The following is a 21,153-nucleotide window of genomic DNA, read 5'->3' as shown; positions in this document are numbered from 1 at the left end:
ACCCTGTTTTCCTTCAGATTAACAGTGTTTCACCAACATGTCCCGCATTTTCCCACCTGTGTAACCTTGCTTATGTTTAAACTTCTACTTGGAAAGTAACCCTCCTTCATCACTTGCTCTTCTATGTCCTGTCTTTTTTTTTTTTAAAAGATTTTATTTATTTATTTGACAGAGAGAGACACAGCGAGAGAGGGAACACAAGCAGGGGGAGTGGGAGAGGGAGAAGCAGGCCTCCTGCGGAGCAGGGAGCCCGATGCGGGGCTCGATCCCAGGACCCTGAGATCATGACCTGAGCTGAAGGCAGACGCTTAACGACTGAGCCACCCAGGCGCCCCTATGTCCTGTCTTGTGTGGAGATGCTGTCTCTCTCTCTCATGCTTTATTAGTAATGATTACTTTTTTAATAAGTCTCTCCAAAGCCAGGCACATTATATACTTTATCTCATCTAACCTTCATAACAACCCTGCAAAGTAGGTATTACTATCCCAATTTTAAAGATCAGAAAACTGGGCTTCCAGAAGGTTAATTAAAATGCAGTTTTACAGCTATTAGGTGGTAGAGTTAGCATTTCAACCCAGGACTGTCTGTTCCCAAAGCCACCTCCTGCGTGCACATTTGCAGATAGACCCATGTGCATGTGCTCTTTTCCTTTTCATAGGTATCCCTCCGGGCTTGTTGGAGATGTTCTTTCTTTTTTTTTTAATTAAAAAATGCTTTCCAGCTTTCTTGAGGTATAATTGACATATAACACTGTGTGTGTTTCAGGTGTACTGTGTGATACATGTATATATTGTGATGTGATGTTCTCTTCTTAATAAAGAGTTTTTGAGCTCCCCTAATCAGCTGTGCTCTTTCCTTTTCTCTATGTCTTTGTAGCACTTTATACCTTATGCTTTTATATTCTGTGAAGCCCTCCTTGATGGCCTCTAGAAATATGCATGCTACTTGTGTATCCCCACCAAGTTTATAACACATTTATACTTGTGAACCTGTTGAATTATATGGCATTTGTTTGTTTCCATGTTTGTCACCCTTAGTAAATTGTGGGCTTTTGAGAATAGGGACTGTAATCTTATGGGTCTTGATATTCCTGGCACTGAGAAATACGTCTGACACATAGATGTTCAATACGTGTGGCTGAATGAATTTTGAATGAATTGTATCATTGTTACATATGAAGTTGTCTATTTATTCTTAATATACTGTAAGTATTTGAAGGTAGTAATGCAAATTTTACTTATCTTTGTACCCCTAACAGTGTCTCTCCCATGGTTACTCAATACATACTTGTTGATGTATATTATTATTTTAAAACAAAGAAAAAAAATTCTGCTAATAATTCTGCTCTTGGCAAATAATTTTAAATGTCAGTACTTCAAATACATTTTTAAAATTAAAAAACAGTTCATTCAAAAACAAACATGTTGTTCATTTGTATATAGCTTGTATAGTGTTCCTTTTCAGTGGAATATTATCATCCATTAGTAGGCTGGCTGGACAATCCAGTGCCGTTTCATTTGAATTAACTTTTAAATTAAACTAAAAGCAGCACTTTCAAATAAAGCATGAGAGGAGCTTTAAATACTGAATCTGTAGGGTGGCCAAGGTCAGCATATATTAACTGGTAATGAATGATGTTGTCTTTATAGTTAAACTTTGGTGACTGTTCATTCCTGCCTGTTTAACTGCTTATGAAAAAAACACCTCACTTTGTATTCCTATGACGTCAGCTTTTTGGTTTGTAATCTTGGTTATTACTTGCGTACTTGGCTTTTTGTGACTGTTTCTGTCTTGCTGCAGGCAGCTTAGTATTTTGTTCAAATAGAGTCACTGTTTCTGATTTCTGTCAGTACTGAAGCATATGAAAGGTAAGAAATACCATTAGATAATTATATTTGTACTTTAACTGATTAATGATTTTATAGTCTTTATCAATGAACAAACATATACTAATAGAGTAAGTTGAACCATAAACTGATTTTGATGGGTTCTATTAGTCAAGGACTATAAATTCAAACTCATTGAATTTCTTGCCAGCTTGTGAAAATATCTCTTGGGGGAAGAATGAAATATTTCCTATTTCTATTACACAGTTTTTATTCACTTATTTGCAGATTTTTTAAAATTAGCATACCTTCGTGGTATATTTGAATCTCTTTGTCAATGTTAAAGGAAATAACTAAATAGATATTTTTGACCACAAGACATCATCTATGTTAAAATAAATCCCTTACTTGAAAGAGAATATTCAATACAGATTAAACTTCCTTTATGCTATATAAAAACAACATTTCCATCTGTATTCTCAGAGAATGTAAAAGTTGCCAGTTGTGGAGCCAAAAGTTGAAAAACAGGAGACATTTTAGAATAAATACCTGCATATACCCTTATTCTTACAAGAAATACCATGGGAATTCTATTATCCTACTAAGGAAACTAGTTATTTGTTTTATATTTTGCTATTTAATAAATTCCATTTTTATTTAAAAGTATGTGTAGATTTCTTTTATACAACATGAACTTCTAATTTTTGAAAATATAACAATTTTTAATGGTTATTTTAAAGTTTTTAATAACTCTGGTAAATTGAAAACTCAGCATAACTCACTTGATTCTTTTTTTTTTTTTAAGATTTTATTTATTTATTTGACAGAGACAGAGATAGCGAGAGCAGGAACACAAGCAGCGGGAGTGGGAGAGGGAGAAGCAGGCTTCCCCCCGAGGAGGGAGCCCGATGTGGGACTCGATCCCAGGACCCTGGGATCATGACCTGAGCTGAAGGCAGACGCTTAACGACTGAGCCACCCAGGCGCCCATAACTCACTTGATTCTTAATAACAAGCTGAATAAAACAAATTTAAATAAACCTCAATAGTTCATTAGTTTTGTTATTTTTACTTTTTAAAAGATGCTATTTAAAAGTAGACATCTTTGCTAATAACATGCATGCATTTTTGTATAATACTGTTCCTGCCTGATTTGTACTTACTATCTGCTAAATTATGGATATTTTTATTTTAAAATTTCATTTACAAATCTTTTAAAAAATGAGTTCACGCTCGCAATTATTTGCAGTAAATTGAATGCCTACTGTATCCTGGGTAGTAACTTAAGCCCCAGTAATGTCAAGATGAAAAATATGTGATATTTCAGAGTTTAATGGGAGAAATATATTTCAACAAATAGCTAACACATACCATGAGAAGTGTTCTATTAATCACAGATACATGATCCCTGAGATCTGAGAGAAGGGAACACCTAAGTCGAACTCAGTGGTTATGATTGTGGGGATAGTCAGAGAAGCCTTCACAGAGAATACTACTTTAAAGTTTAGCTGTTGATAATTCTTCAGGCAGACAAGGGAGGAAAAGCATTTAGACTGAAGGAACATCTGCAAAGACATTGAGACATTTAAGGAACCATTAAGTAGTAAGGTGTGGTACTGTTGCTTAGAGGGGAAGGTTGGCTGGGGCCAGCTTTGATTATCAGGCAAAGGAGTTGAAATTTGAACCTGTAGGTTAGGGTTGTAAAATTAATACCTAGTATTATTGAGTATCCTAAAGAATGAAGACTCTGAAGTAGGGACTGTGGGGCATGAGAGAATGCATATAGAGTGCTGCGTGGCTGGGTAGCTAATTCATTTAACAGATATTTATTGCAGCTGTACCAAGGCACAGTTTTAAGCACTGGAGATATACTGGGGCAACAGAGCAGAGTACTTCCCTGACTGATTGGAACTTACATTACAAATCTGTCTGTGATATAACAGCCCCTCTGACCCGTTCTGTGTCTCTGTCTCTCTCTGTAATTTTTGGCTACAGCATAACTGTATGCTTTCCTTGCCATTTTTTTCATCTTCCATGGGGTTAACATAGGCAGTTCTTACCTATTATTTCTGGAAGAATGTAGCTGAATTTGTGATGCCCTCTCCACATCTTGTTCTTCTGAGCTATAGTTTGAGATCTGGGCATAACTTTTTTTCAAATTGGAATTTCTCTTGAGGTAATTGTAGACTAACATGCAGTTGTATGAAATAATAATCCCTGGTACATTTTGTTCAGTTTCCCCAGTTGTAACATTTTGCAAAACTATATATAAAATGACAATCAGTATATTAACATTGACACATTCCACCAATGTTATAGAAATATGAATTTTAATTGTACTCAGTTTTAATTGTATTCATTTGTTGTGTGTATATTAAGTCCTATAAAATTTTAGTACCAGTCTAGACTCATGTATCCACTACCATCATCAAAGTATCAAACAGTTCCAATATTAATAGAATCCCATATGTTCCCTTATTATAACTACACTCGCTTCCCTCCCCTGTTCTGCAAGCCCTAAACCCTGGCAACCCTTATTCTGTCCTTTTTCCAAAATTTTGTCATTTCAAGAATGTTATATAAATGGAATCATACAGTACGTAACTTTTAGGGATTGGCTTTTTTCATAAAGCAGGATTCTTGGAGATTCATCCAAGTGGTTGCCTATATTGTATAGTTTGTTCCTTTTTACTATAGTTAGTATTCCGTGGTATGTATTCACTCATTGAAGGATCTCTGGGCTGATTCCAGTTTTTGGCTATTATGAATAAATCTGCTATGAACATTTTTGTATGAGTTTTTGTATGAAGATATGTTTTCATTTCTCTGGCATAAATGTCCAAGAGTGCCATTGCTGGGTCATAATGTAGTTGAATGTTTAGTTTTATCAGAAACCAGAGTGGATGTACCATTTTGTCTTCTGACCAGCAACAAATGAGTGATCCAGTTTTTCTCATATTCCCGCAACCATTTGGTTTTGTCATTATATTTTATTTTAGCCATTCTGGTAAGTATGTAATGATATCTCATTGTAGCTTTTTAATAATTTTATTTATTTAAGATTTTATTTATTTGTCAGAGAGAGAGAGAGAGCACAAGCAGGGGGAGTGGCAGGCAGAGGGAGAAGCAGGCTCCCCGCTTAGCAAGGAGCCTGTTGTGGGACTCGACTCCAGGACCCTGGGATCATGACCTGAGCCGAAGGTAGATGCTTAACCGACTGAGCCACCCAGGCGTCCCTTATTTTTATTTATTTTTAAGTAGGTTTCATGCCCAACACGAGGCTTGAACTCATGACCCTGAGGTCAAGAGTCACATGCTCCACCATTGAGCCAGCCAAGCACCCCTCTCATTGTAGTTTTAATTGCATTTCCCTGATGCCTAATTATGTTGAATATCTTTTCATGTGCTTATTTGCCATTTTTGTATCCTTTTCTGTGCAATGTCTGTTCATGTCTTTTGCTCATTTTCTAGTTAGATTGTTGTTGTTATCTGTTGAATTTGAGAGATTTTTCTTTATTCTAGATACTAGACTTCTGTCAGATACATCATTTGCAAATATTTTTTCAAAGTCTCTCACTTGTCTTTTATCCTGTTCACATGGGCTTTCACAGGCAAAAGTTTTTACTTCTGGTGAGGCCCAATTTATTGATTTTTCTTTTTTATGGATTGTGTTTTTGTGTCAAATCTAAGAACTTTGCCTAGCTTTAGATCCAGAAGATATTTCTTTTTCCTAGAAGTTTTATGTTTATATTTAAGTTCACCATCCTTTTTTTTTTTTTTTGAGAGCATGTGCGCGCGCGCGCGCACGCACACACACACACACACACACACACACACACACACACACACACACGAGTGGGGGGTGGAGGGGCAGAAGGAAAGGGAGAGAGAGAATCAGAAGCAGGCTGCATACCCAGCACAAGCTCGATCTCACGACCCTGAGATCATGACCTGAGCCGAAATCAAGAGTCAGACACTTAACTAACTGAGCCATCCAGGTGCCCCAGTTCATGATCCTTTTGAGTTAATTTTTGTGTAAGGTGTTAGGTCAAGATTGTCTCTCTCTCTCTTGCTCTCTCTCTCTTTTTTTCTTGGCCTATAGCTATCCAGCTGCTCCAGTACCACTGAATTGCTTTTGGACCTTTGTCAAGAAGCAGTTGAGCATATTTGTGTGGATTTATTTCTGGGTTCTCTATTCTGTTCCATTGATCTGTTGTTTACACTCTACCAAGTTCACACTGTCTTGATTTCTGTGACTTTATATTAGCTTATTCCCCAAGATGGACATACTTCTTTGAATAATTTTTCAGCCCACTCTTTTTCTCCTCTCTTTCCAGAACTCAGATGATATAAATGTTGGATCTTTTGTTACTGTCACACAGGTCTCCAAGGCTTTATTCTTTTTTGTCAGTCTATTTTCTCTCTGTTGTTTGGATTGGTTGAATTCTTTTACTCTGTCCTTACATGCACTGATTGTATCCTCTTTCATCTCCACTCTTCTATTGAGCTTATCTAGTGAGTTTTTTATTCCTGTTATTGCGTATTTTAGTTCTGTAAGTTCCATCTCGTTATTTTTATAGCTTCTATTTCTTTGCTTAGATTTTCCATTTTTACATTTGTTTTTAAGAGAATTTATAACTGATGAAGCATTTTTAAGATAGCTGATTTAAAATCCTTTTCAGATAATTCCAACATCTAATTCATCTCAGTGTTGGCATTAGTTGATTGTCTTTTCTCATTCAAGCTGTGGTTTTTCTTGGTTCTTGGTATGAGAGGTGATTTTTCAATTGAATCTTAGATATTTTATCTATTAATGTCGGAGACCCTAGGGTATATTTCAATGTTTTACATTCACAGGAAGTCCCTCTGTTTAGGTTTAGCATGCAGGCCTTTTGGCCTATTTTTATGGGCTGTGGTTTCAATGACAGTTAATTGTCAGAGTCTTTGTGCTGTTATTTTGGTTTGCTTTGTTTGTCTGATATAACTAGGGCTCCCACTGGTTCCTGCTGGTGCTGCAGAGTAGAAGATGTTTTTCTTAGGCTGAGCTACTAGATATCTATTGGTAGAAAAGGGCTAAGGTAGAATTTCCTTACTGTGCCCCCTAGCTGTCCTGATGTCTCTGGGCAGGAGAGGAATGTCTTGGAGAGCAGCAGCTTCAGCTGGGTTTGTTTTGTTGGTTCTGCCTGCCTGCTCTGGTATCTCTGGTGGGGAAGGAGGTCCTCAGACCTGTGAGAACAAAGAGGTTTCCTGACCTGATAGCTGAGTCTCTGTTGCTGGTTCTTCTTACCTCATTCAGTTTCTCTTTGTGGAAAAGGGGATTCTCAGGCCTAGCAGGTAAGGAGAGTGCTTCTCCTGGCTGTTTATTTTTGGTGGGGCTCACAAATAATTTCTCTTTTGGTGGTGTCTGGCTCTCCAGTTGTTGTCAGAGGGACTCCTATTGGATCCTGAGGGAGTTAGCCTACATATATGGGCTGCCTTTTGTTACTAGACGGGAGTTGGGAAAAGTCAGGTCTCGGTGACCTCCTGTTGGGTGAGGAGAACCTGAGACACTTAGCCTCTGTGCTGTTCTTCTAATCCTAGGGCCAGGGGAGGTTGCCTTCCATCCACTTTTCAGAGTTCTTCTTTGGTAGTCTCTTTCTCGTGTTTATAGTTGTGTTTTGTGCGATGGAGCTGGGAAAAATGGTCTTGTGTCATCTTATCTGGACCAGAAGCTGGGTTTTACTTTTTTTTTTTTAAAGATTTTATTTATTTATTTGAGAGAGAGGGAATGAGAGACAGAGAGCACGAGAGGGAAGAGGGCAGAGGGAGAAGCAGACCCCCTGCTGAGCAGGGAGCCCGATGTGGGACTCGATCCCGGGACTCCAGGATCATGACCTGAGCCGAAGGCAGTCGCTTAACCAACTGAGCCACCCAGGCGCCCTGGGTTTTACTTTTTAATTTTGGTTTCTTTGTTGTATGAACATGGAGGTGGCTGGGGCTGAGTTTGACCTTGTTGGGGGCCCTGAGATTTACTTTCTCTTATGAAATTCCATTAAACATCTTGTAATCCTGGATTTAATTTCGTCCACCAGTTATTCACAGAGCCTGGAATATGGCAAGCCAAGCCTGCCCTCTCTGCATGTTGTAACTTCCTGTCCTGGTGCTGAGAGGCTTCTCTCTTTAGATATTTTCTTGACTGTCCCTAGGTTGGCCTATTCACTCTGCCTGCTTCTTTTCATATTGAAGCATCCAGTGTGAATTCTCAGGATTTTGTTAACTTTGATTCCTCAGAAAGTCTTCTGGAAGTTGGGTAGTGTTGGGCACATTGCCATAGTACCTAGAGCTCCAGAATTTTCTCTTTCTTTTCTTTGAAAGCATGCTGTGAAAGTTGTAGCGTAAAGTTGGTATTCACTCTACTTATTGATGATATATTTAAATTTTTGCTTTTTCTTAAAAACAGTTTTTTGTTCTTTTTATTAGTTATTGGTGGTAGGAGCTTCTGAGATACTGCTTCACTATACCAAATTTATCCCCAAATTCCAATAATGACTTTTTTTTTTTTTTTTTTTTTTTTAAAGATTTTATTTATTTATTTGAGAGAGAGAGACACAGCGAGAGAGAGGGAACACAAGCAGGGGGAGTGGGAGAGGGAGAAGCAGGCTTCCCGCCGAGCAGGGAGCCCGAAGCGGGGCTCGATCCCAGGACCCTGGGATCACGACCTGAGCCGAAGGCAGACGCTTAACGACTGAGCCACCCAGGCGCCCCAATGACTTTTTTTTTTTTTTTTTACAATTTTCACATCTTCCTCTGACATTTGGTATTGTGAATATCTTCTTTTTCATCCTGGCATCTATAACTCTACCAAACCTCTTTTATTTTTTCTTTAAAGGAGCTCCATATTCTCATTCTTCCAATTCTGTTGGTACTGTCAGCATTTCTTATTAAAGCCTTGAAGTTGTCTTTGGATCATCTGTCTCTCTTTTGTTCCCTAAATTTATACACCACATCAAAGATCTTTCTTCTTAATTCTCACTGATACTGTCAATTATAGATTCTCATTTTTCAAGTTATATATTGCTATGACTTATTCATTTGTCTTATGTCTCATTTTTTTCTCTCTTCAAGCTATTTTATCCCTAGCTTTCAGATTAAAATCTATCTCTATGTCCCTCTTTCTCTTTTTATTGCTGTAACATACAGATAGAAAAGTACATGAATCACAGGTGCTCAGCTTGATGAAATTTCACAAATTGAACATACTTACGTAACTAGCACCAGTAAATTAGTCACTAAAAAAATCATGTTTATGATCATGTTATTTTGCCTTAAAAACCAATTAATTCAAGGAGTTTGATCCTTATTAGTTTCCTGAACAGTGGAATAGCAGATAAACTCGTATGGTATCTCCCACTGCTTGCCACATATAGCTTGATTTTGGAGACATTTTTTTCTTTGCTTTACCTCGTATTACCTCTAATTTTTTTTTGGTACCATACTGCTCCTACTTCCTAGAATACATTTCCTCTTTGACTTTTTATAATCTAAATCATGGTCATTTTCCACCCCTAATCTCAAATCTTGCCATTTCTAGAAGACTTTTCTGGGCTGGTCTAGCTTTCATTATTTTTTTTTTTCTCTTCAAAAATTCTTTAATTTATTTTTTGACTAGGTAGTATCAATGCATTCACTTAGCACAAAATTTAAATGTACAAAAGGGTATATAATGAAAAGTCCGTCTCCCACTCCAGTGTCCCAGCCACTATGTGTTCTTCAGGAAATATTTTTTGTACTTATAAGGAAAATTAATTTCTATCATTCCTCCTCTTTTTTATACAATGTAAGCATACCAAGTTCTGTGTCTCACTTTTTTCAGTTAGAAGTTTTTAATGATAGTTCCTGATCAATACACAAAAGATTTTCTCATTTTTTATTAGGACTGAGTGATATTCCACTGAATGAATGTACTGCGATCAGATCTACCACGTATGATTGTGAAGGTTGGACACTAAACACATTCACATAGACTGTGATTTGAATGGCACTCCCTAGAATTATTCAGTTACAATCAGATGCAGCAGCCTTGATTGTAATTTACCTAGTCAGTTCCTTTTGATGGATATTTCTGGTTTCTTTTGTATTGTTATCTCAAACACTACTGAAACAAATAGTCTTATTTATGTCATTTGTCTGTAGGATATCATTCCCTTAATTCCTAAAGTATTTATAATCTCTACCAATATAACAATTAGACAAGGTCTTAATTTATTATGGGGTTGTTTTTAAAATTTTTATCATTTGACATTCCTTAAGGAGTGGTACCATAAATGAAATTATTTTCTATTTCTAGACCTAGAATACTGGTGTGTATAAGTACACCTTTAGGATGGGCTGGAGGGTTTCTCTTACAGCTGCCAGATTCTATTTCCTTTTTTATCCTTTTGAGCTCTTCATAATCCTTTTGAAGTTCCTGGTAATGGAAGAAAAAAATATTATCAAAGTTTAGATCAGGTATAAATAGGTATATTTAGAAGCAGAAGTGATATTTATCCCAAGTTATGGAATAAAATGAACCACAATCTCAGATATAGTTTTTAAAGAAAGGAAAATGTTTCACATTTCTTTGGCCTCAAAAATTATTCTTTATTTTTCCATTGAAAACATGGGATGAGATAGAATGTATCTTCACTGAGACTTAGATGAACTGTAGGTAAAATAACAGAAAAATGTTCATTGTAAATTTTTGTATCCTATAAAGATACAGTGTATCAAAGTAAAAATTTTAAGGGTACTACATCCAAAGTGAAAAAACTGGAATTATCCTACTCCATATTAAAGTGAATAAGTCAATTACTTTTTATTGACTTAATTATGTTAAGGTCCATTTGGTGTCCTGGTTGCTACTTTGGGAACTTTGATGAAGTGCAGTTTTCCACAACCTTTTTTCTCTTCTCTACTTATTTGATAGATCATAAAACTGGCCAGTTTTCTGTTCTGAAAAATTGTAATTTGTTCTCTATTTGGAAAACTCACATTTTTACCATCTCTTTAGATGTTACCCCTGAGGTTAGAAATGTAAACCTCTTCTCATTTTTCTCTATAGCTTAGAGGATCTCAGATGAATTAACAAGAAAGTGACTTCTGGTATGGATAAGCCAGAACTAAAAATAAGAGGTGTGTTTCTTCATTTCTTCTAATGGGCCCTGAAAGATTCATTGCCTGAAATTTTAGGAGTCTGGAGAGCAAAATAAATGCTATCATAGTGTTCAGGATTTATAGCAAACAAGCAGGATATTTTGGGGAAATTTCTGAGAACTGACCTTTAGGTGATCATAAGTTATACTGTAGTGATTTTTTTAAGCAACTTTATTGAGATATAACTCATATACTGAAGAATTCACCCACTTAAACTGTATAGTTCACTGGTTTTTATTTTGTTCACAGAGTTGTACAACCACCACCACAATCAATTTTAGAACAGTTTCATTGCCCCAAAATGAAATTCAATATCCACTGGCAATTACTCCTCATTTCTTCCCAAATTTGCAGCCACAGGCAACTACTAATCTACTTTATATCTGTACAATTTGGGTATTTCATATAAAGAGATCATATAAAGAGATCATTGTGTCTAGGTTTCTTTTACTTAGCATAATGTTTGCAAGGTTCATCCATATTGTAACTTCTATCAGTACTTTTTTCCTTTTCATTGCTAATATTATGTTGTATGTAGATATCATGTTTTATTTATCCATTCAATAGTTGATGGATATTTGGATTATTTGCACACTGTAACTATTACGAATAATTCTGCTGGAACATTGATGTACAAGTTTTGTGTGGGCATATGTTTTCATTCCTCTTGGATATATACCCAAGAGTGGAATTTCTGGGTCATATCATAGCTCTATGTTTAACTTTGAGAAACAGCCGCATGTTACATTTCCACCAGCAGTCTATGAGGGTTCTAATTTCTTCACCATCTCCAACACTTGATATTCTGTCTTTTGATTAAAGACATTCTAGTGGTGTGATACAGTATCTCATTGTGGTTTTGATTGGTATTTTCCTAATGGCTAATGCTATTGAACATCTTTTCATGTGCTTATTGGACATTTGTAGCTTTTGTTTGGAGAAGTGTCTATTGCCCATTTTAATTGGTTTATTTGTCTTTTTATTATTGAGTTGTAAGAATTCTTTATATATTCCAGAAGGAAGTTCCTTATCAAATAAGTATTTGCAAATATTTTCTCCCATTCTGTGCTCTTTTCACTTTCTTAATGATGACCTTTGAAGTATAGAAGTTTTAAATTTTGATTAAATTCAATTTATGTATTTTCATTTTGTTGCTTTTGCTTATGGTGTCTTATCTAAGAAACTGTTTCCTGAGCCATGGTCACAAAGATTTACTACTGTGTTTTCCTCTGAGAGTTTTATAGTTTTAGCTCTGATATTGCTGAGGATTGCTTTCTTAACAATATTAAGCCTTTTGGATCCATTAACATGAGTCTTTCCATTTATTTGGGTCTTCCTTAATTTCTTTCAACAATATTTTATAGTTTCAAGAGCACAGGTTTTTAACTTATTTTATAAAACTTATCCCTAAATATTTTAGTCTTTTCGATGCAGTCATATATAGGAATTGTTTTTTAATTTCATTTTCAGATTGATCATTGCTAGTGTATAGAAATATAATTGATTTTTGTATATTGATCTTATTAATGCTAATACTTCTTTTTTATTACATTCCTTAGGATTTTGTATATACAATCTCATGTCCTCTGCAAATAAATATAGTTTCACTTCTTTCTTTTTCAATTACCATGGAAATTATTTCATTTATCTCATTGTAATGGCTAAAACCTCCTGTACAATGTTCAGTAGAAGTGGAGAGAGTGGACATCCTCATCTTGTTCCTGATATTTCAGTGAAAGCATTCAGTTGTAGTGATTTTTTTTTTTTACCCTATAAAGAATAGGCCGTAACTTTCCTTTGAACACAAATTTCCTTTTGACTTTTTTTTCCCTTCTGTTTACATACACAGATATGTGCTGATTAGAAGGCTCACAGCGCAGTGTGGAGGATAAGACAGTGCCTTACAAAATGGGGTTTGGGAGTGACCTGAAGAATTCACATGAAGCTGTGCTAAAATTGCAAGACTGGGAATTACGGTTACTGGAAACAGTGAAGAAATTTATGGCCCTGAGAATAAAAAGTGATAAAGAATATGCATCTACTTTACAGAACCTTTGTAATCAAGTTGATAAGGAAAGTACTGTTCAAATGAATTATGTCAGCAATGTATCCAAGGTAAGGAGAATAATTTCATTATTTATTGTGTATAGCATCATAATTGTGCATAGGGCAAATAGATCATGCTGTTGAGGGAGCATCCCCAAATTAGCATTCTAAAGCAGTGGTTCCAAAATCTTGCTGATTAGCAGAATCTCATGGGGGAAAGTTTCAAAAATTACACATTTTGTGCCCTACCTCCTGAATCTGAGTTAGTAGGTCTGAAATTTTTGAATTTTGAAATTAAAAATTGATGTCTAGATTATTGTAATGATTTTGGTTTGAGAGCCATTTTTACAAATTTTGTTTTCTTCATTACCCTATTTCCTTGGGTGTCTTGAGACCTGCTATTTTCTTTTGACACAAACTTTCATCATAACCCACCTTCCCTGAATTCTTCTGTGAATCATTTGTGTAGTGAATCACATGGAGTATTCTAACACATAGTGTTCTTTGCTGTCATTCATCTTACTAAAATAATAATATACTGCTGAGTTAATCACACTAAAAAATTCTTTGGATAAACAATATGTTTATAAGATTTTTATAAGATTATATTTTATAAGATTATAAAAATATAATATAAACTTTAAAATTAAGCGCCATTAAAAATAAAGGCCAAATTGCACTGTTAATTGCTGTTGGAAGGCATTAAAGATGAAATATTACACACCTTAATCGTTCTTAGATTTCTGCTCTATTTATTTCCATTGTATTACTTAACTATCATATTTCACTCTACTTATTCAAAGTAAGGGAAAATCTTCCTTGTTTTACTTTGGAAAGTTAAAAAAAATTAGTGTGTTTCTTTTACTAATATTTCTTAGGATTTGAGTAAATTGTAGAGGAAATTGTTTCCGATGGAATGTGTGTGTGGTGTGTATGATCAGCTAAGGATCTGTGATTTCATTGAGAACTCCTTAATGTTAATATCTTTAACTTCCTTCCTTAGGCTAGTCAGGTTCCCCAAAAAGGAATTCTCTAGTCTCTAGTCTGAAGATGGGGTTGCCAGACATAGCAAATAAAAATGTAGGACACCAGTTAAATTTTGCATGTGATATTTGGGACACACATACACTAAAAATTATTTTTTATCTGAAATTCAGATTTAACTTGTCCTGTGTTTGGTTGACTACTCTGTTATGTTACGAGAATTGATAGGGAAAGTAGGTTGAGTGTTCTAAGAGTTATACTTTAGTTAATCTTCCTGTTTTTGGTAAGCTGCCTAATGTCTCTTAGTCCAAAGGCTCTCTGGTTTATTTTTTCCTCTTGTTTTCTTCTGAATTGGGGGAAGAACAGTTGCGTGTTTGTGTGGGCTGAGCAATAGAAATGAGAGTTCTGTCTGCTCCTTATATAGACTTTGAATCGATTCCTCTGTTTCAGTATCGTCTCAGCTTCTTTCATACAGGTTTCTCCAGTTTCTGAGCTTTACTGGAGTTATAGGTCTGACCCTATAAATTGGCCTTTTCTTCTTTTTTTATTGAGAAATAATTGACATACATGCATTCCTGTATAAGTTTAAGTTACACAGCATGATGGTTTGATTCACACATATTGTGAAATTATTACTACAGTAGGTTTAGTTAACATCTATCATCTCATGTAGATAAAATAAAAAGAAAAGAAAAAAATCCTTTTTGTGATGAGAACTCTTAGGATCTACCCTCTTAAGTTTTCTATATATCATACAGCAATGTTAATTATAACCATCATGTTGTACGTTACACACCTAGTACTTATTGATCTTTTAAGTAGAAATTTGTACCTTTTGACCACCATCTTCCCCTACATGGCCTTTTCTTCTTGACCTACCCTTTGCAGAACACTTATGTTTCAACATTTCTTGATATGCTAATCAATTACCATTTACCTACTTTTCATTTTCTTATGTTTTGTTGACATGTCTTATCTGTGGTTGTCCCCTTTTCTATTTTCTTTGTTATTGTGAATTTATACTTTAAGTAACTACATTATATTTTAGTGGGATTTTGGGAAGAAGTGGAGAAATAGCCATGTGTTCTATTTACCATGTTTAAGTGGAATTATACTTTTTTTTTTTTTTAAGATTTTATTTATTTATTAGAGAGAGAGCACAAGCAGGGAGAGCGGCCGGCAGAGAGAGAAGCAGGCCTCCTGCCGAGCAGGGAGCCCGATGTGGGACTCAATCCCAGGACCCTGGGATCATGACCTGAGCCGAAGGCAGCCGCCTAACCGACTGGGCCACCCAGGCGCCCCTGGAATTAAACTCTTGAGAAAAGTAAGATAGTGAAAGTAACAAGAAATAGGATTAGTAGGTATAGAAGATTGAAGACTTGTGAGGTCAGGCCAGTGGAGGAATCATCAGTGTACACACTAAGGTGTCAAGTATTTTGGTAAGGGATAGATGGAGACAAATGCTAAAATAATTAAGGAAGTCAGGAGAGTTTTTGGATTGCAAAGGGGTTTAGGGAAAGTGATAAAGATTGGGAGGGATGGTTTAAATGGGCAGGATTGCCTTTCAAAGAGGAAATGTTGAGAGGTAACAGTGAACAATGGTTGGAAACCCGAAGAAAAACAAGGAATGTGTCAGCCTTTCCTCTTAACACTGAAAAGTCATCATTTATTCTACCTAAAAAAAGTCCAGTATATCAATTTTTTTCTTTAGGGTATTGTGTTTTTGGTGTTGCATCTAAAAAAAACCCCACTGTTGCCTGACCTAAATTTGCTGAGTTTCTCCTTTGTTTGCACCTGGAAGTTTTATAGTTTTGCTTTATATTTAGGTTTATGATCCATTTGTAGTTAATTTTTATATGGGGGCAAGGTATGATCAAAGTTTTTTTGCAAACAGATATCCATTTGTTCTAGCAACATTTGTTGAAAAGATTAAGCTTTCTCCTTTGCATTTTTGTTGAAAATCAGTTGACCATCATTTGTAAGCCTATTTCTACACACTTTATTTTGTTCCACTTGTGTTTTTGTCTGCCCTGACACCAATAACACACTTTTTATTTTGCTGTTTTATAATAATCACAAAGTCAGTAGTGTAATTTTTCTGTTCTTTTTTTTTCTTTCAAAATACTTTTGGCTATTTTAGTTCCTTTGCACTTCCGTATGAATTTTATTTATTTATTTATTTAAGATTTTATTTATTCATGAGAGACAGAGAGGCAGAGGCAGAGGGAGAAGCAGGCTCCCCACTGAGCAAGGAGACCAATTCGGGACCCGATCCCAGGACCCTGGGATCATGACCTGAGCTGAAGGCAGACGCTTAACTGACTGAGCCACCCAGGCATCCCCATATGAATTATAGAATTAGCTCGTCAATTTCTATTTTAAAAAGGTTACTGGATTATGATTGGAATGCACTGACTATATAGATAAATTTGGGGAAAACGTGTATCTTAACAGTATTGGATCTTCCAGTTCATAAACATGGTATATATTTTCTTTAATTTTTCTGAGTAGTCTTCCAGTTTTCAGTGTACAGGACTTTCAGATTTATGTGTATTTCGTATTTTTTGATACTCTTATAAATAGTATTTTTTCAAAATTTTAGTTTCCCACTGTTCATAATTATTATGTATACTAATCTCGTAACCTAAACTTCATGAAACTTGCTTATTTGTAGCTTTTTTGTAGATTGCTTTGGATTTTCTACACAGATGATTATGTCTTCTGCAAACAAAGACAATTTTCCTTCTTTTTCATTTGGATGTCTTTTATTTGCTTTTCTTTCATTTTTGCACTGGCTAGAACCTCTAGCACAAACCTGAATAGAAGTATAGACAACAGATATCCATGTCTTGTTGCTAATCTTAGGGGAAACACATTTAGTCTTTCACCATTAAGTATGCTGTTAGCTGTGAGTTTTTTGTAGATATCTTTTATAAGCTTGTGGAAGCTTCTACTCCTACTTAGCTGAGAGTTGTTTTCATGCACTGATGTTGGGGTTTTGTCAAGGGGTTTATCTTTTTCTGCTTAGATGATTGTGTTGTTTTTTTCTTTTCAGCTTGATAATATATTCAAATGTACTCATTGATTTTCAGATGTTTCAAATGTTAAAACAATCTTGTATTTCTGGATTAAACCCCACCTAGTTTTATATATTGTCCTTTTTTTTTTTTTTTAATCTTTGTATTCAATTTGCTAAAACTTTTTTTTTTTTTGAAATTATCTCAGTTTTACTGAGGGATATTGGTTTGCAGTTGTCTTTTCTTGTAATGTGTGGTTTTGGTATCAGGGTAATGCTGGCCTCATAGGACAAGTTGGGAAGTATTTTCTCTTTAGTTTTCTTGTGAGGTTTGTGTAGAATTGTTTTTATTTCTTACTTAGATGTTTGATAGAATTCACCAATGAAATCATCAGGGCCTAAAGTTTTCTTTCAGAGAAGGTTTTTAATTATACATTTAACGTTTAATATAGTGGGCACTTCAGATAGTCTTTTTCTTCTTGAGTGAACTTTGGTAGGTTATGCTCTTCAAGGAATTTGTTCACTTTTGTCTAAGATGTCAAATTTTTTATGTTGTTTATTATTTTACATTATTGTCCTTTTAATGCCTTTCTCATTCCTGATATTGGCAATTTTTGTCTTCTCTCTTTTTTTCCTGATCAGACAGGCTAGAGGTTTATCAACTTTACTGATACTATCTGAGAACTACCCTTTTGATTTCATTGATTTTCTATTTTCTATTGCATTTCTCCTCTGAAATCTATTAATTTTTTCCCACTTAATTTGGGTTTTATTTGCTCTTACTTACCCTCATTTGGTAAGTGGAAACAGATTATTGATTTAAGATCTATCTTCTTTTGTAATATAAGCTTATAGTTTTTTTAATTTTCTGAGTACTGTTTTAGCTGAATCCTAGAACTTTTTATAAGCTTATTTTCATTTTCTTTCAGTTCAGCATACATTTTAACTTTTGTTTTGATTTCTTTTTTGACCCATGTGTTCTTTCAAAGTCTGTTATTTAATTTCCAAATATTTGGGTTTTTTTTCTTCCAGAGACATTTTTGTTATTGATTTTGAACTTAGTTCCATTACTTTATAAGAGCCTATTTTGTACTTTTAAATTTATGAATACTTGTTTCATGGCCCAGAATATGGTCTGTTAAGGAACTGTTTCATGTACACGTGATATCCTTCTGTTGTTGGGTGGAGTGTTCTGTAAGTGACAGTTAGGTCAAGACGGTATATAGTGGTATTCAAGTCTTTTATTTCTTTACTCATTTTTGTCCACCTATTCTCTCAATTATTGAAAGATGAGTATTGAAATCTCTGATTATAATTGTGAATTTGTCTATTTCTCCTTGCAGTTTCATCAGTTTTTATTTCACGTATTGTGAATCTGTTATTAGTTACATAAATGCTTAGAATTGTTATGTGGTTTTTTTTTTTTGACAAATGAATTAACTTGTGTATTAGGTGACTGATTTTTGAGGATTTTAAAATTCTTATGAACTGACTCATTTTTCATTTATGACGTTACCTTCTTTATCCCTCATAATATTCTTTGCTATGAAATCTACTCTGTCAGATATTAATAAGACCATTTTGGCTTTCTTTTGGTTAATATTAGCATATTTTGTGTTTTTTATCCCATTTGGTTGTTATATTTAGAGTGGGTTTCTTGTAGGTAGCATGTAGTTGGGTCTTGCTTTGTTTCCTAATATGGCAGTCACTGCCATTTAATTGGTGTGTTTAGAGTGTTTTCATTTAATGTGATTTTTTAATATGGTCAGGTTTTAATCTATCAGTTTGCTATTTGTTTTCTCTTTGTCCTGTCTGCTTTTTCTTTTTCTTATTTTCCTTTTTTCTCTTCTTTTGGATTGAGTTTCTTTTTATGATTCTGTTTTTACCTACTTTGTTGGGTTATCACCTATAATTGTTCATTGTGTTATTTTAGTGGTTGCTTTAGGGTTCATAGTATACATCTTTAACTTACTACACATTTATATTTTAGTCATATATAGAACCTCATCTATAATAATATACTTGCAGTAGTATACTTTCATTTCTCCTGCCTATACTTTATGCTATTATTGTTATGCTTTTTAATTCTACTTGTATTATAAATCCCACAATATATTATTATTATTATTGCTGTAAATTATTATCTTTTGAATAATTTAAATAATAAGAATATGTCTTCATATTTACCCATTGAGTTACAACTCACTGTACTCTTCATTTCTTTGTGTAGATCCAGGTTTCTCTCTGGTATTTTTTTTTTTCTGCTTGGACTTCCCTTAACATTTCTTATATTGGAAGTCTGCAGGTAATTTATTTTTTCAGGTCGGTGAGGAGTCTACTTGAAGATTCTCACCTCTCCCCCTACTCACAGGTGTGTGTGCACTCTCTCTCTCTCACGCAAATACATAAATCTGTTTTTTTAAAAAAATGCCTGTGTGTGCTATTCCTTTATCTTCTCATACCTGCCCAAACCCAGCTCTTCCTTTTGCCCCACACCTGTGCTTTAGAGTGGAGGAATTGGAGAGAAGGAAAGAGAAACTGAGTAGCTCAGCCATTTCCATGTTGAAAATGAACAAGTCATAAATAAATGAATTATCTTTAATAGTCTAATTTGAATATTTTTTTGTATCTTCCATGTGTCTGCTTAATATACCTATTCTTTCCTTTAGTTTCTTAGAATGTAGTTACAATAACTGTTTTATTCTTTTTGTCATTTATAATCTCTGTTACTTCTGGGTCAGTTTTGATTGGCTGATTTTTCTCATTTTTCTTCTGCATCTTTATGCTTAGTAGTCTTTGATTTGAGGCCAGGCATTGTGAATTTTACCTTTATAGGTACTGAATATTTTCGTATTTTAAAAAATATTCTCGAGCTTTGTTTTGGGATTGGTGACAGTTGGTTACTTGGAGAAAGTTTGACCTTTTCGGCTTTTACTTTTCAATTAGCAATAATCCTGCCTTGGACAGAGCCACCCAGGTGCCCGTGGCTCTTACTTTACATTTGTTAAGTACTTGTAGCCTAGGGTGAGTTTATCTCCTCTACTGAAGCAGGATCATTCTCAGTACTTAAAAGAGGCTCCTGATATGAGGTTTTATATTTTGGTTGTTGGGACCTGGCACAATTCCGTGGTCTTGTGTGAGCTGTAGACAGTGTTCCCTTATAATCACTGTGAATGGGTTGTCCCCTTGGCATAGGGTAATTTCCTCACACCCTTGGGCTGATCAGTACTTAGCTAAACAATCAAAGGGGAATCTTTGCAGATCTCCTGAGTTTTCTTTTAATGCTGCTCTCTCTCCTCTGTAGTACTCTGTTCTTGTCTCTTCTCTAGTAATGTGACTATCTTGTTGTCTCTGTGCTTTGAACTCAGTCTCTTTAACTTAACAGATCTTACTGAGTTCTGTGTGGCTCTTCCTCTTTGGACTTTTTCTCCATTCAGTAAGCTGAGATAACCTTAGGGGTCAATTTGCTGATCTGTAGTCTCTCCCTCAGGGTTTACTGTCCTTCATTGCCTGATGTCCAGTGGTTGTATGTTGTTGTTTCATATATCTTGTCCAGTTTTTAGTACTTTTATGCAGCTGGATAAAGAAATGCCTGTTTCACCATCTTGACTGGAAGCAAAAGTCTTGCAACTAGTGGCTTTTATGTCTTTATTTAAGAAAATTAAAATGTACAGCTGAGTTTCAAGGATAAAACAAAGATATCCCTGTGCCCTCTACTCTATGCGTTGTTAACATTTTGTTTTATATACTCTACAGTTTGCTTTCTCTCTCAATATAATTATATATTACTTTTTTTCCCTGAACAATTTGTGAGTTAGTTGAAGACATCATGTCCTTTCATTCTTAAATATTTATTTAAGTATTTTCTAAGAGCATACCTGCAGTATAATCAAATTTGGGAAATTTAGCATTGTTACCATGCTATTATCAAAAATACGTTCCATACTCAACTTTTGTCAGTTGCCCCAATAATGACCTTTTTTGGCAATTTTCTTTTACCCTCCTGATTCAAGATCTAATCCAGAATCATTCATTTCATTTAGCTTTTTTGTCTCTTAAGTTCCATTAATCTAGAACATGAGTCTAAGAAATCATACTTTGTGCTTTGG

The 21,153-nt window shown here is 34.9% G+C and overlaps 1 protein-coding gene across 8 annotated transcripts in view; it reads left to right on the top strand.

The window, feature by feature from the left end:
• FER (FER tyrosine kinase) overlaps positions 1 to 21,153 on the top strand; it is a 439,678-nt gene that overhangs the window by 27,292 nt on the left and 391,233 nt on the right. For 6 of the 8 annotated variants that reach the window (XR_004299354.1, XR_004299353.1, XM_032403878.1 and 3 more), the window contains exon 3: positions 12,848 to 13,113. Coding sequence is in view for 6 of the 8 variants with exons in the window: in XM_032403878.1 (XP_032259769.1) it covers positions 12,907 to 13,113 (207 nt within the window). In the remaining 2 variants the exon portion in view is untranslated. Of the gene's footprint in view, positions 1 to 1,681; positions 1,870 to 10,552; positions 10,978 to 12,847; positions 13,114 to 21,153 lie in introns of those variants that run through there. The other 2 variants (XM_032403880.1, XM_032403881.1) reach the window with 2 other exon arrangements.

Source organism: Phoca vitulina, unplaced genomic scaffold (genome assembly GCF_004348235.1).
Source record: "Phoca vitulina isolate PV1807 unplaced genomic scaffold, GSC_HSeal_1.0 scaffold6, whole genome shotgun sequence".
Classification (NCBI taxonomy): Eukaryota; Metazoa; Chordata; class Mammalia; order Carnivora; family Phocidae; genus Phoca; species Phoca vitulina.
Note: the sequence above shows the minus strand (reverse complement) of the source record. Positions and strands in the feature narration are given on the sequence as shown.